The 13333-nt window shown below is 55.2% G+C and overlaps 1 protein-coding gene across 2 annotated transcripts; it reads right to left on the reverse strand.

The window, feature by feature from the left end:
- Nucleotides 1-1898: 1898 nt before the first annotated feature.
- Nucleotides 1899-10106, reverse strand: LOC143834077 (uncharacterized). 2 transcript variants are annotated; one of them, XM_077330654.1, is made up of 5 exons: nt 9824-10106; nt 8491-8546; nt 6745-6871; nt 5429-5518; nt 1899-5155 (listed from the first exon to the last, which is right to left on the reverse strand). In XM_077330654.1, the coding sequence occupies exons 2-5, from the start codon at nt 8503-8505 to the stop codon at nt 4056-4058; spliced, it is 1332 nt and encodes a 443-aa protein (XP_077186769.1). In that variant the 5' UTR covers nt 8506-8546; nt 9824-10106; the 3' UTR covers nt 1899-4055. The 2 variants fall into 2 exon arrangements, with proteins under 2 accessions (XP_077186769.1, XP_077186770.1); XM_077330655.1 differs by having other exon boundaries at nt 9107-10106.
- Between the last annotated feature and the right edge of the window lie 3227 nt (nt 10107-13333).

Genomic DNA, 13333 nt, shown 5'->3' on the forward strand with positions numbered 1-13333 from the left:
GAAGCTCTGCCCATGAGGCTGGGAGTTTGATCCCAGCAGCCGGCTAAAGGTTGACTCAGCCTTCCATCCTTCCGAGGTCGGTCAAATGAGTACCCAGTAATGACTGGGGAAGGCACTGGCAAACCACCCCGTATTGAGTCTGCCAAGAAAACGCTGGAGGGCGTCACCCCAAGGGTCAGTCATGACTCGGTGCTTGCACAGGGGATACCTTCTTATTCAAATGCAAATAGCTCTGGCTAGAGAAAATGAAAAGGCAAGTTTTCCTACCTCCCTCAAGCAGGAAAACAGAGGTTTGGATTGCTAGACAGACTAACAGGAAGGCGATCCCTGGAGGTTGCCAGGAAGTGGAGGAACAGATGTGATAAAATCTCCTGATAGCCAAGAAGAAGCTCTCTTGCACACCGGATACACCAGAGGACTCAGACCTCGGGCACCAGAGCGGGAGAAGCAGCCACTGGCTATGCAGAGACTTGGAGAGCTGCTTCCAGCCTTAAGGTAAGGGGGATATAGAAAGCTCCCACTGCACTGCTTCCAAACAGCTGGTGAATGTTTTCGGGGGGAATCCGGCCGGCCATCCATTAGGACAGGGGTAGTCAAACTGCGGCCCTGCAGATGTCCATGGACTACAATTCCCAGGAGCCCCCTGCCAGCATTTGCTGGCAGGGGGCTCCTGGGAATTGTAGTCCATGGACATCTGCAGGGCCGCAGTTTGACTACCCCTGGCCTATGGAGATGCACACTCTAGGGCAGGGGTAGTCAAACTACAATTCCCATGAGCCCCTGCCAGCATCCGCAGTTTGACTCCCCCAGCTCTAGGAAAATAGGCCTTCCAAGAAAGTACGGCCTCACCTCCCCCCTCCCCATTTACCCTGGAACGGGAACACGTAACGCTAATCCCCCCAGCCTGGTAGCTCTCCCAGTCCTGCATGCAGAGGGTCATCGAGACCATCCGGCCTTGTACGTCACCTCAGGAAATCTCACGTCTCCCAAAAGTCATTGTCCCCCTCCAGACATCCCGTCTAAGTATTGGGCTTTTTTTGGGGGGAAACAGGTCAATATTTCCTCAGGGAGCATTTTGCCCCATGAAATACAGCACCCTGTACCCCACCACTGGGGGTGCGTTCTCCGTGCCATAATATACCCTCATGGCACGGGGTCCTCTCCTCGCCCAAGAAACGCTGGTCTTTTCACGCTGCCTCTGAGGACTTCATGTTCTGGCTGGGAACATATTGCCTTTCCTGAGATTATTTCCCCCTTTCTTCACTTAGTCTCCGAGTCCGTCTTCTGTGTGTCCCCCAGCGTGTTTTGAGTGCCTGGTGCCCCTTTATTCCTCCTCACACAAGAAACTCCCCGGCTTAACACCCGGCCAGTCATTCGGAGAGTTCTTTCAGAGAACAATCCCCAGGAACATCCGGGGCAATCCCAAATTACCCCTTCCCACTCCGCCCCCAGGAACGAATCCCCTCGACTAGTTAGAGGAGTCTGGGCTCTGGGCTACCCAGGGAACTAGCAGCTCTGAATCTTTCCTAACTCCAAATGAATTGATTCTGTTGTCAGGAGATGCCTTTTCATTGGGAGAGCTGAAGAGTGCAAAGGATTCAACTTGAGCATTACACCTGCTCTTTGGGCTTCCCACCTGTCGCTCCTGCAGAGAGGCTACGTTTGAGCTAGCAAAATCGGCTTTCAGCCCCGTTTGGGGGTGTTCAGTCCTCAGCCCACCTTGGGGTGCTCTCACAGCTGTCAGGCGGCCGGTCTCCCTCAACTCCCTCAGCTCTCTGGAACAAGGAAATTGAGTCTGAGCTCACCACGTTTCCTAGGGCCTTGCACGATTTGCTCTGGTGCGTGTGTTTTGAGTGTGCTCCGATAGTTCCCCCAAATAAATCTCCTTGAGTACAAAGTATAAATTGTCATCTTTATTGTAAAAGAGTCTCTCCCTGGGAAAAGGACCCCGTAAAGATGGGCAAGAAGATCCTGCAGTTACTCTTCCTAATAGATTCAAATCCCCCACAAGTCCCCTCATGGGATCCGTTTTGGGCAACATTTAAGTACAGGCCGACACTTCAGTCCAGCTAGACCAGAGTCATCCAGTTGGGGCAGGTGAGAAGAGCTGTTTCCTTTTATTTTTCACAAACACCTTTCCCTTCCTCCTCCCAACAGACTCCATGTGAGGTAGACGGATCTGAGAGAGCTCTTAGAGAACTGCTCTGCAAGAACAGCTCTGAGAGAATTAAGACTGGCCCAAGGTTCACCCAGCTGGCTGCATGTGGAGGAAGAGTGGGGGGATCAAACCCGACTCACCAGATTAGAGTCACATTCTTGGTGTCAGTGTTCAGCTGGCCCTGTGCTCCTGACCCAAAGCCAGCCAGCAAACACCTGTGGCAGAGTGATATTTCTAACCTCACGGTTTGTACTGATGACATCTGAGCCCAAAACGCTGGACAAGTCAGGCCAGAGGGTGCATAAAGATGCTAAACGAAGTAGGGGAGAGAATCACCCCCTGCTGACCACCACAGGGGAGATGGTGGGAGCGCGACACCTCATCCCCCTCTGCAACCCTCTGTCCCCGGCCCCAAAGGACCAGAGACAGGGTTGTAGTAGCAATGCAGTGTGGACATTTGAGCTGTGGTCTGCACATGCAAGGACGCAAGAATGCAACACCTCATACAGACCTCTGAGGATTAGGCAGAAAACTCGCTTTATTCATGGATGCTGTGGGCTGATCCTGCAATGAGCAGGGGTTGGACTAGATGGCCTCTACAGACCCTTCCAACTCTAAGATTCATGTTTCCTGACTTCGAGCAGACTTTCCCAACCTTTTGACGGTGGAGGAACCCCTGAAACATCCTTTACGCTTCAAGGCCCCCCAGGTGTGGGGACCTGCTCCCCAGAGAAGGGGGCGTGGAAGAGGCGGGAGCCAGCCGGCCAATCAATCGCTCCTTTCCCATGTCTGTTGGGGAGAAGGCGTCTAGCCCTGCCGCTCAGCACAGGAAGGGGCCTCCAGGGATGTCCAGGGATGACAGCAGCCTCCAAACCTCTGAGAGAGGCCATGGAGCTCCCGGGGAGCTCTCGCAGAACCCTGGTTGCCGTCTGTCTTAGAGGATTAGGCTGTCGTTGATAAATTCTGTTTAACCCATTCCCCTAAACTTCTTCAAATAACCACGCTTTGGGGAGCTGCGGGGTTCAGTAAGGAACCCCCAAACACCCCACGCAAGGCATTTGTTTTTTACAACATTTGCCCTCTTTTCCCCACCCTCCAAAGGGACCGAAAAGGACTTGCAATCCCTCATGCACAACACAGCAGCAGCCCCTCCCTGGCTTCCCTCCTGAGCCTGGTGCTGGACACATGACAAATTCTACTCCTTCCTGTCCACATACACAGAGGGCTGCTTAGACCTGGCCCCTGGTACGAGGGCTCTGCTGTCTCCTTTGCTCTGTGCAGTGTGAATCGCGAAGTCCTCACAGGATCCTAGAATCCTAGAGTTGGAAGGAGCCAATGTGGGTCATCTAGTCCAACCCCCTGCACTGTGCAGGACACTCACAACCCCATTGCTCACCCACTGTCACCTGCCACCCCCTTGAGCCTTCACAGAATCAGCCTCTCCGTCAGATGGCTCTCCAGCCTCTGCTTAAAAATCTCCAAAGATAGAGAACCCACCACCTCCCGAGGAAGCCTGTTCCGTTCTAACTGTCAGGAACTTCTTCTGGATGTTTAGACAGAATTTATTTTGCATTAATTTCATCCCGTTGGTTCTGGTCCGTCCCTCTGGGGCAAGAGAGAACAACTCTGCTCTCTCCTCTACATGGCACCCTTGAAGATACTTGAAGATGCCTATCAGATCCCCTCTCAGTCGTCTCCTCTCCAGGCTAAACAGACCAAGCTCCCCCAACCTCTCCTCCAACCTTTCCAAGTGAGGCCGAACCAGAGCAGAGTAAAGTGGTCCCATCCCCTCCCGTGATCTGGACACGATACTCCGTTTGATACAGCCCCAAATCCCATTTGCCTTTTGAGCCCCCGAGTCCTGGAATCAGCAAGAGTTTTTGTGTCCCTGGCAGCTCTAGGAGGTCCCATCTGGGTATTTGGTTGGCATAACCCCTGGCCCTGTGGGTGTCTGGAAATACACCGCCTTGCCCCACAGCGGGTGTAAGAGTGGGGGGGACAGGCTAGCGGCATAAGGTTCCTCCCCCATGTGGATCCTCTGATGGGAAGTCAGGTTGACCTTCTGGTTGAAGCTCTTCCCGCACTGGGTGCATTGGTAGGGCTTCTCCCCGGTGTGGATTCTGTTGTGCAGAGTCAGGGTGCCGTTCCGGTTGAAGCTCTTCCCACACACGAGGCAGGTGTAAGGTTTCTCCCCGGTGTGGATTCTGAGATGGGAAGTCAGGTGGTCCTTTTTCCGGAAGCTTTTGCCGCACGCCGGGCACTTGTGGGGTTTCTCCCCCGTGTGGGTTCTTGGAGGGGGAGGGGGGCCCGGGCTGCAGCCGAAGTCCTTCCTGCGGTCCAGAGACTGATACAGTTTCTCCCTCGTGTGCATGACTTGGTGCAGCGTCAGGGTCGTGCTCCGGCTAAAGCGCTTCCCGCACTCAGGGCACGAGTACGGCTTCTCCCCCGTGTGGATCCTCTGGTGCGAGGTCAGATCCGTGCTCCACCGGAAGCGCTTCCCGCACTCGGAACACGTGTACGGCTTCTCCCCCGTGTGGACTCTCTGATGGGCGGCCAGGTGGTCCTTCTTCCCAAAGTTCTTGCCGCACTCCGCGCACTTGTGCGGCTTCTCCCCCGTGTGGACCTGCAGGTGGTAGGTGAGCTTCCTGTTGTGGCTGAAGCTCTTGCCGCACACGGAGCATGCGAAGGGCTTCTCCCCCGTGTGGGTCCTCTGGTGGGAAGTGAGGTTCGTGCTCCACCTGAAGGTCTTCCCACACTGCAGGCACTCGTACGGCTTCTCCTCCGAGTGGACGGTCTGGTGCCTCTTGAGGCTGGATCTCTCCGAAAAGCTCTTCCCGCACTCCGGGCATCTGTACGGTTTGTCCCCAACCTGGTTTTCGCCCTGCCTTCTTGATGCTGTTGGGTTCCGGAAAGGTTCCTCCCTTGTCCCAAGATTGTCTCTGGTTACAGAAGCTGCAAACGGCTCTCTGGGATCTTCACTGCTTCGCTCACCATCGGCTGGAGGGGGGGGGGGGGAGAAGATCTGTTAGGCGAACAGTCTGGGCACCTAATCAGGGGTCAAGGCAGACTGCCTTTTTTAAGCCCTGGCCAATCAGTTGGTACGATCGATTTTAAAGATTTTAAGTTTTACTATCTTAATTCAATGTTAAGCTATAGCTTACCTGCACCACACTGTTATGCCTGTGACTTTACCCTAGGGAAGCCCCCCCCGCCCCCCGCCCCAGCTAGCCTGCAGGGGACACATCCCGGGGCAAACACACGGACGCCCACCTGCCGAATGCCCCCTGCGCCCCCAACGGGCTCCAACCAGCTCTTCCTCTTCTTTCAGCCGAAACACCAGGTCAGGATTAGGAACCAAGCCTTTGGAAAGGAAGAGAGAAGACAAAATGTTCCAAGCACCTTTGAAAATCCCTGCTTCAAAAAAAAAAAAAAGGGGGGGAGAGGATGGAACGGCCGTTTTGGCACAAAAGTCCAACAGGGCTTTGCGGGACTCGCAGGAGAGCGGGTGTGTGTGTGTGTGTGGGTGTAGTGTTGTCAAGTGTGCACACCCCAAAGACCAAGAAGGTCCGGTAAACAAAATTTGCTCAAGGTCCCCGGCCCCAAGGAGATGAGTTTGGCCTCAACCAGAGGCAGGGCCTTTTTGGCTCTGGCCCCCGCCTGGTGGAACGTTCTGCCGAATGAGACTCAAGCCCTGCAGGACCTTAGACCAGGGGTGGTCAAACTGCGGCCCTCTTTCACTTTCAGGGCTCCTGGGAATAGCAGTCCATGGACATCTGGAGGGCCGCAGTTTGACCACCCCTGCCTTAGACAGTCCCACGAGGTGTGTAAAACAGGGTTCTCCCACCAGGCCTTCGGTTGAGGCTTAAGTTTTAGGATTTATTTCAATTTGGGCTGTTTTCATCTGTTTATTCTATCTGCAATTCTATTATGACACAATCTGCTCCTAGTCTCAGGAGAAGGGGAGGAAAATAAGTATAATTATAAAATAAAAGAACAACTGGCAAACCGAGGCAAGAGATTAACAGACTCAGTTTGCCATCACAATTATCTGAGAGCTGTTCTCACAGAGCAGTTCTGTTAGAGCTCTCTCAGCCTTATCTACCTCACAGGGTAGAGAGAGGAAGGGAAAGGTGTTTGTAAGCCGCTTTGGCATTCCTTCGGGCAGTGAAAAGTGGAGTATAAAATCCAACTCTTCTTCTTGGTGCTTGGGGGGCAATCCGGGTCAGGGCAAAAGATATGCAGAGGCAGCCTGCCTCTGTGAGGTCTCCCATCCAAGTACTAAGCAGGGCTAGCTTCCCAGCTCTAATGAGATCTGGCTACCCTGGGCGATCCAGGTCAAAGCAAGGGACGTCGCTGGGGTGGTTGGCCGTCGCTGGCCTCCGTGTAGCAGCCCTGGACGTCTAGGAGGTCTCCCACCCAGGCCCTCTCCAGGACCCAAACCAGGCCAGCTTGGGACATCCACTGCAGGGTTTCTGACCCTCACCGAAGTCACATCAATCCCAAGGGATGCTCACACTTCCGCCCTGACTAGCCCGGGGGTTTCTCACTTCTGCACCTACCAGCCAAGGACAAGGAGGCCGCCTTACCCAGAGAGGCCACGATCCCGTAATTCTCCAGCATGACCTCGATGAACAAGGCCCTTTGCTCCCGATCCAGCAGAGCCCACTCCTCCTCGGTGAAATACACGTACACCTCCTTGAAGGTCACGAGCTCCTGGAAGAGGAAGGAAGCACACCGCAAGCAGACATAAGCCCACCGCAAACACGCACAGGAGTTTGCAGAGAGACGAGAAGCTACAGTCACTGGGTGACTCCTTGGGGGATTTAAAGGTTAGAATCGTAGAGTTGGAAGGGACCTCCAGGGTCATCTAGTCCAGCCCCCTGCAGAATGCAGGAAACTCACAATTACCTGCCCACCCACAGGGACCCCAATTCCCTGCCCAGAGGATGATGTCCCCGCCCCCAATGATGCTTCAAACAGGGCTGGGCATTATTTTGGGGAGGGGGATGGGTTCTGAGAGCCAGTTTGGTGAAGTGGTTAGGAGTGTGGACTTCTAATCTGGCATGCCGGGTTCGATTCTGCACTCCCCCACATGCAACCAGCTGGGTGACCTTGGGCTAGTCACGACACTGATAAAACTGTTCTGACCGGGCAGTGATATCAGGGCTCTCTCAGCCTCACCCACCTCGCAGGGTGTCTGTTGTGGGGAGAGGAATGGGAAGGCGACTGTAAGCCGCTTTGAGCCTCCTTCGGGTAGGGAAAAGCGGCATATAAGAACCAACTCTTCTTCTTCTTCTTCTTCTTCTTCTGGTATTTTATTTAAAATTCTGTTGCTCAATTTAATCAGCTCTCTCTTTACTGTACGCTCAGGGCCGTTTCCAAATTGAAATGTGATTTTTTTTTCTGGTTGTAATACAGTTATTTTCAAAGGTAAGTAATTACATAAAAATACACAAATATATAGGATATTCTTTAAAAACACCATATATACTATATACCCAAAGTGGCTGTACTGTGGTTCTCCAGTGCCCATGAACTACAGTGACCATGAGCCCCTGCCAGCATGCTTAACTGGCAGGGCCTCATGGTAATTGTAGTCCACTGACTCTGGAGAGCCACAGTTTGGCCACCCCGAAAGAAGAGTTGGTGTTTGTATTTCGCTTTTCACTACCTGGAGCAGAGGTAGTCAAACTGCGGCCCTCCAGATGTCCATGGACTACAATTCCCAGAAGCCCCTGCCAGCATTCGCTGGCAGGGGCTTCTGGGAATTGTATTCCATGGACATCTGGAGGGCCGCAGTTTGACTACCCCTGACCTGGAGTCTCAAAGCAGCTTACAAACATCTTTCCCTTCTTCTCCGAACAACATTGTGAGAGGGGTGAAGCTCAGAGAGCTCTGAAAGAACTGGAACTGGCCCAAGGTCATGCAACACGTCACGTTAGAAAGTCACTGCTTTTCAGCACAACCCCATTCTTACAAGACACGGGGTCTAGTCCAGCATCTTGTCTTGTCCCACAGAGTGGCCAAGCAGTTCCTCTGGGGATCCAGCCACAGGGCAAGGAGGCTGAGGCCTTCCTGAGGACATCGGGAGAGCCCTGCTGGGCCAGACCCAGAGAGACAGAGAGAGAGAGAGAGAGAGAGAGAGAGAGAGAGAGAGAGAGAGAGAGAGAGAGATAAAGAGGGGGGGGGAAGATGGACAGAAAGAAGGAAGGGGAGACAGACCGACCCAAGGTCACTCAAGAAACTTCTGCAGCTCAGTCGAAATCTGAACTCGCATCTCACAACTGCAACATTCTACCTTCCACTGCCCCCCCCCCCGATTCCTCCCTTACCTGAGCTGGCTCCATCGTCCCCAATGAGGGGACGGTCCAGGGGGTGGCACCACTGCCTGTGAGACACACAAGGGGAAAACTTTTTCATTCGTAATCTTAGAGTATTTATTTATCTCCTGGTAGGAAGCAGACCCTTCCCAGCTTCCCAGGCTGCTGGTTCTCCTAAGGGACACCGACGGCTCTCGTTCTGACAGGGGAAGCTCCGACTCTCAAAGGCTCAGCCCCCGCCCCCCACCCCACAAACTCTGAGATGCTACCAGACCCCGGTCCAGCTCTTCTACCCTTCAGGAACTATGTGGACGGTTCCTGGCCCCATTGTCTCTCAGAACCACCGTGTTGCCCTTTCCGCTCCTGCTGCAAGATTGCCCAGCGTCTGTGGCTGCATTTTAGGAAGTGCTCTCTGGTTTCGTCCTTAAGCATCTCAGGAGAGCCCTGCTGGGCCAGGCCAGGGAGGGCCCCTCCAGTCCAGCCTCCCGTCTCACCAGGGGCTCTTGAGGGCCAGCCACCGGGCAGGGAGGGGACGGCTGTGAAAACGCGGCTGCCATCCGTTCCACTCCCCCCCCTGCCCATATTCTGATGAGCACCAAGGAGAGGCCTGCAGGATTTGAGCCACTACCTCAGGTAGGGAAGACGGCTCAGTGGACACAAACGGGCTCTGCCAGCTGGGCAGACCAGTGGGGGAAACGGGGTCAAGATGGGGACCTGACCTGGGGCCAGTCTATTTCCCGTCTGTTGCAGGAATGCGAGCGTCACACTTTCCAGGGAGATGCGACCGAGCTCTTTGGGGGCTCCCCACCTGCCACGGAGTGGCTGGAACATTTAGGTGCTCGTATTTATTAGGGCTGCCAGGCTCCCTACTCACCCCCAGTGTGGTGTGGGGTGAGGGGTGCCTGAACCAGGCTGGGGGAGTCCTGGGGCCCAAAGCCACACAAGTCCCCTCTCCAAAGCAGACCCTGCTCTCCAGGGGAACAGTATGGCTGCGTTCTCTACCCCGCTTTCCACTACTTAAGGAGTCTCAAGGTGGCTTCTGATGGCCTTCCCTTCCTCTCCCCACAACAGATAGCCTGTGAGGTAGGCAGGGCTGAGGGAGCTCTGACAGAACTGCTCTGCCAAAAAAGCTCTCATAGGACTGTGGCTGGCCCCAGGTCACCCAGCAGTCCTCATGTGGACGAAGAGCTGGGGATCAAACCGAGCAGCTGACCAACCCCTTTCCTTTCCTCGCCCCCGGGAGGTAGGTGGAGCTGCGAGAGCTCTGAGAGAACTGCTCAGACTGGCCCAAAGTCACCCAGCGGGCTGCATGGGGAGGAGGAGGAGGAGGAGTGGGGCACCGAACCCGGTTCTGCTCTTGCGAGGCTCCCTCGTGGCCCGCGCTGGGCTCCTCCGCAGGGCAGTGGCTGGAGCCCCTTCCTTGGGGGGTGGCCCAGAAGGGGGGGGGGAGGCACCCCTGGCCCTCCCGCCCCCTCCAGCTTTGATCCCCCCCAAAGAAGGACCCCCCCCCTTGTCCCCCTCTTGCATCCGCCCGGGCTCGACCCCTGAAGCCGCCGCGGCAGGCTGGGCTGGGGGGGGGCGGGGGGAGGCAGCCGCAGCCCCCCTGCTCAGGCGGGGGCGGGGCAGGAAGGGGCGTGGCCGGCCCGGGAGTCCCCGCCCCCGCCGCTCTAGGCCGCCGCGCTCCCTCTTTTAACCCGCTCCTTCCCAGGGGAGGCGAAGGCGCCGGGAGCGCGGGTTTACGGGCTCTTCGCCTTCTGGCGCTGCCAACCTCCCGGCGCGAGGGGGAGATCTCCCGGAATGAGCTCGCATCTCCCGGCGACCCCTTGCTTTCTCTCCCGGAGGGAGGGAGGGAGGCAGAGCCTCGCGGGAAACGTGTCGCCGGGCGGCCGTGCCAAAATTGGGGCATTTGAAGGACTGCGCCGGAATCTGAATCCCGCCAGGCGCCCGGGAGTTGGGGGGCACAGGGCACTCCCCCCCCACCCCACCCCCTGCACGGATGTTTTAAGTGTTTTAATAAAACATGTTATAGGATCACTGAACGTGGAGGGGTCATCTAGACCACCTAGTCCAACGTCCTGCTCAGAAGACGGAGGGTCGGGATTTATGCCCCGCTCTCCACTGCCCGAAGGAGTCTCAAAGCGGCTTCCAATCGCCTTCCCCTCCTCTCCCCACAACAGACACTTTGTGAGGCAAGTGGGGCTGAGAGAGCTCTGAGAGAACCGCTCAGTCAGAACAGCGCTATCAGGGCTGTGACTAGCCCATGGTCACCCAGCTGGCTGCCTGTGGAGGAGGAGAGGGGGGTTCAACCCCAGCTAGCCGGATTAGGAGTTGCTGCTCTTCACCAGGACGCCACGTAGGCTCTTGTCTTGCAGGCAAAAGGAAGAGCGGGGCGGTGCTGGGGGGGGGGAGACTCCCCTAAAGCTGAAGGGCTGGAACAAAACGGCCTCTTGTGTCGGCAGGGCTGGGGGGAGATGTTGGCCTTCCGCCCAGGGTCCCGTCCCAAGGAGGGAGCAGGCAGGGATGGAGCCGGCTGCAGCCTTGAGCCCATAAGGGAGGGAGGATTCGGCCTTCCCATCTGCTGGCCCCAGGGCAGAAAGGGGCAGGAAACAGTCCAGAGATGGCGGGTCAAGCGGGAGTTTGTGGGCACTGCGTGAAAGTGAAATGAAGGAGCAGCAGGCGGAGGAGGAGGGATCACAGGAGCCACTTCATCACCCAAGCGTCCTTTGCCCGTGGAATTCGCTCTGCGGGGAGAAGTAGGAGAGCTGGTTGTTGTCCCCCGCTTTTCCCTGCTCAAGCTGACAATCTCCTTCCCTTCCCCACAACAGGCACCCTGTGAGGTGGGTGGGGCTGAGAGAGCACTGGAAGAACTGCTCTGCCAGAACAGCTCTAAGAGAACTGTGATTGGCCCAGGGTAACTTTTAAATCTGTAGGTCCCGAGGTGGGCCCCGACACTAGAAGTGATTTGAGCTCTTTATTAGGGCCCCAGTGTGGTACAAGAAGGACTGAACTGAAGCAACCAACCCCCCCACAAAAAAACAATAAAACCAACTTATCTACACAAGCAGAGGATGGATCTCTCCCCCCCCCCCCGTATGTCCCGTTGGTCAGTTTCATTTTCAGCTGACTGGATCTAGCTGCGCATTGGCCAATTATATTGTAAGCTCCGATCCTGTTCCAGACATCAAGCTCCGTCCTCTGCAGGTCCACAGACACAACAGTCACCCAGCTGGCTGCCTGTGGAGGAGGAGCGGGGAATCAAACCTGGCTCTCCAGCCCCTCTTGACCACGACTCCAGGCTGGCTCTCTGGGGTGGTGGTTACAAGCCTGGACAGCTTCCAGAGGGGACTGGATAAACATCTGGGGCAGGGGTCCCTCGGTGGCTATTCGACTGACTCATGGCGCAGATGGAACGCTCTCTCTGGGGTGGTGCTTGGGGGCAAGATGGGGAGGGCCTCCAGATGGCTCGTGGGTTTTGGCCACTGTGTGGTACAAAGTGTCGGACTGCGCAAGACATTGGCCTGATCCAACATGGTTTCACTTTCATTCTTAGGATTGGGGCAGGGATGCTCTGCCTTCTTGGTGCTTGGGGGGGGGGGTAAGAGTGGGAAGCCTTCTGGATTTCTGCCCTGCTGGAGGACCTCCTGATGGCCCCTGGGTCTGGGCCCCTGGGTAACACGGAGGGCTGGCCTGGATGAGCCCTTGGCCTGATCCAACATGGCCTCTCTGACGTTATTTTCTATGTGTGAATGAATACGATGGACAGGACTGACTTGCCCGTTAGGCACAGTAACCAAGATGTCTAGGGCCTGTTTTAATTTCTTGTAAAACCAGAAGAAAATTGTTTCATTTTTTCCTCCCATAAGGAAAAAATGAAATGTCAGGGCCCATGAAAATCTATTAAGCTTTGCTTAAGACAGATAAGAAAGTTAATGTTTAAAAAGTTATATCAAAAATAATCTTTAATATTGATCTGATTATTGTGGGAGGGGCCCCCACGGCAAACGTGCGAGTGACCTACGAAGGTCATAATGAGAGCCGCCAGATTCACACTCGTGGCTGGAAATTGCCCATTGACGTCTGGGTCACCAATTACCCCCGACATTCCTGCCTGGGGGGCAAACCACAGGCTCCCGCTTTTGAAAGAGACCTGTGGTCTTGCAAAGAGAGCCCGGGGGGGGGGGGGGAATTCTTTCACAAAACATGTCGGGGAATTTCAGCGGAGCAAAGACCCTCAAAGGCCGGCTGGAAGAAGAGCAAAGGAGCTTGGACAGGCTGGGCTGTTCTCTCACCATGTCCCAAGGCAATTTTCGCCCTGGGGTAAAAGAGCCGTCTGTGGGGAACAAAGGACTCTTCTGCTCCACTGGAGCCTCCCCGTTTCCATCCCATGCTGGAGAGATCTAAGCGGGCCCAAAACGAGGCCTGGATTTCATGCTGCGGTTCTAGACAGCCAGTCACTTTTTGGCTCATCTCCATCACGTTCCTGTGGCAAACGTCAGTGTTTAGACTGGCAGATTGTGAGAACTTGCAGGGTTGTTGTGTTGATAAAATGAGGGAAGGGGAATGTTTTTGCAGAGATTGAATGTGCCACAGAGGCGAAGCACCAAGCTGCTTAAAAGAATAAAATAATTCTATTGAGAAGAGAAACAAACTTTGTATAGAAAGAGTAGAATCACAGAATCACAGAATCACAGAATCACAGAATCCCAGAATCCTAGAGTTGGAAGGGGCCATACAGGCCATCTAGTCCAACCCCCTGCTCTACGCAGGATCAGCCCTAAGCATCCTAAAGCATCCAAGAAAAGTGTGTATCCAACCTTTGCTTGAAGACTGCCAGTGAGGGGGAGCTCACCACCTC

The sequence above is a fragment of the Paroedura picta genome, chromosome 3 (genome assembly GCF_049243985.1).
Source record: "Paroedura picta isolate Pp20150507F chromosome 3, Ppicta_v3.0, whole genome shotgun sequence".
Classification (NCBI taxonomy): domain Eukaryota; kingdom Metazoa; phylum Chordata; class Lepidosauria; order Squamata; family Gekkonidae; genus Paroedura; species Paroedura picta.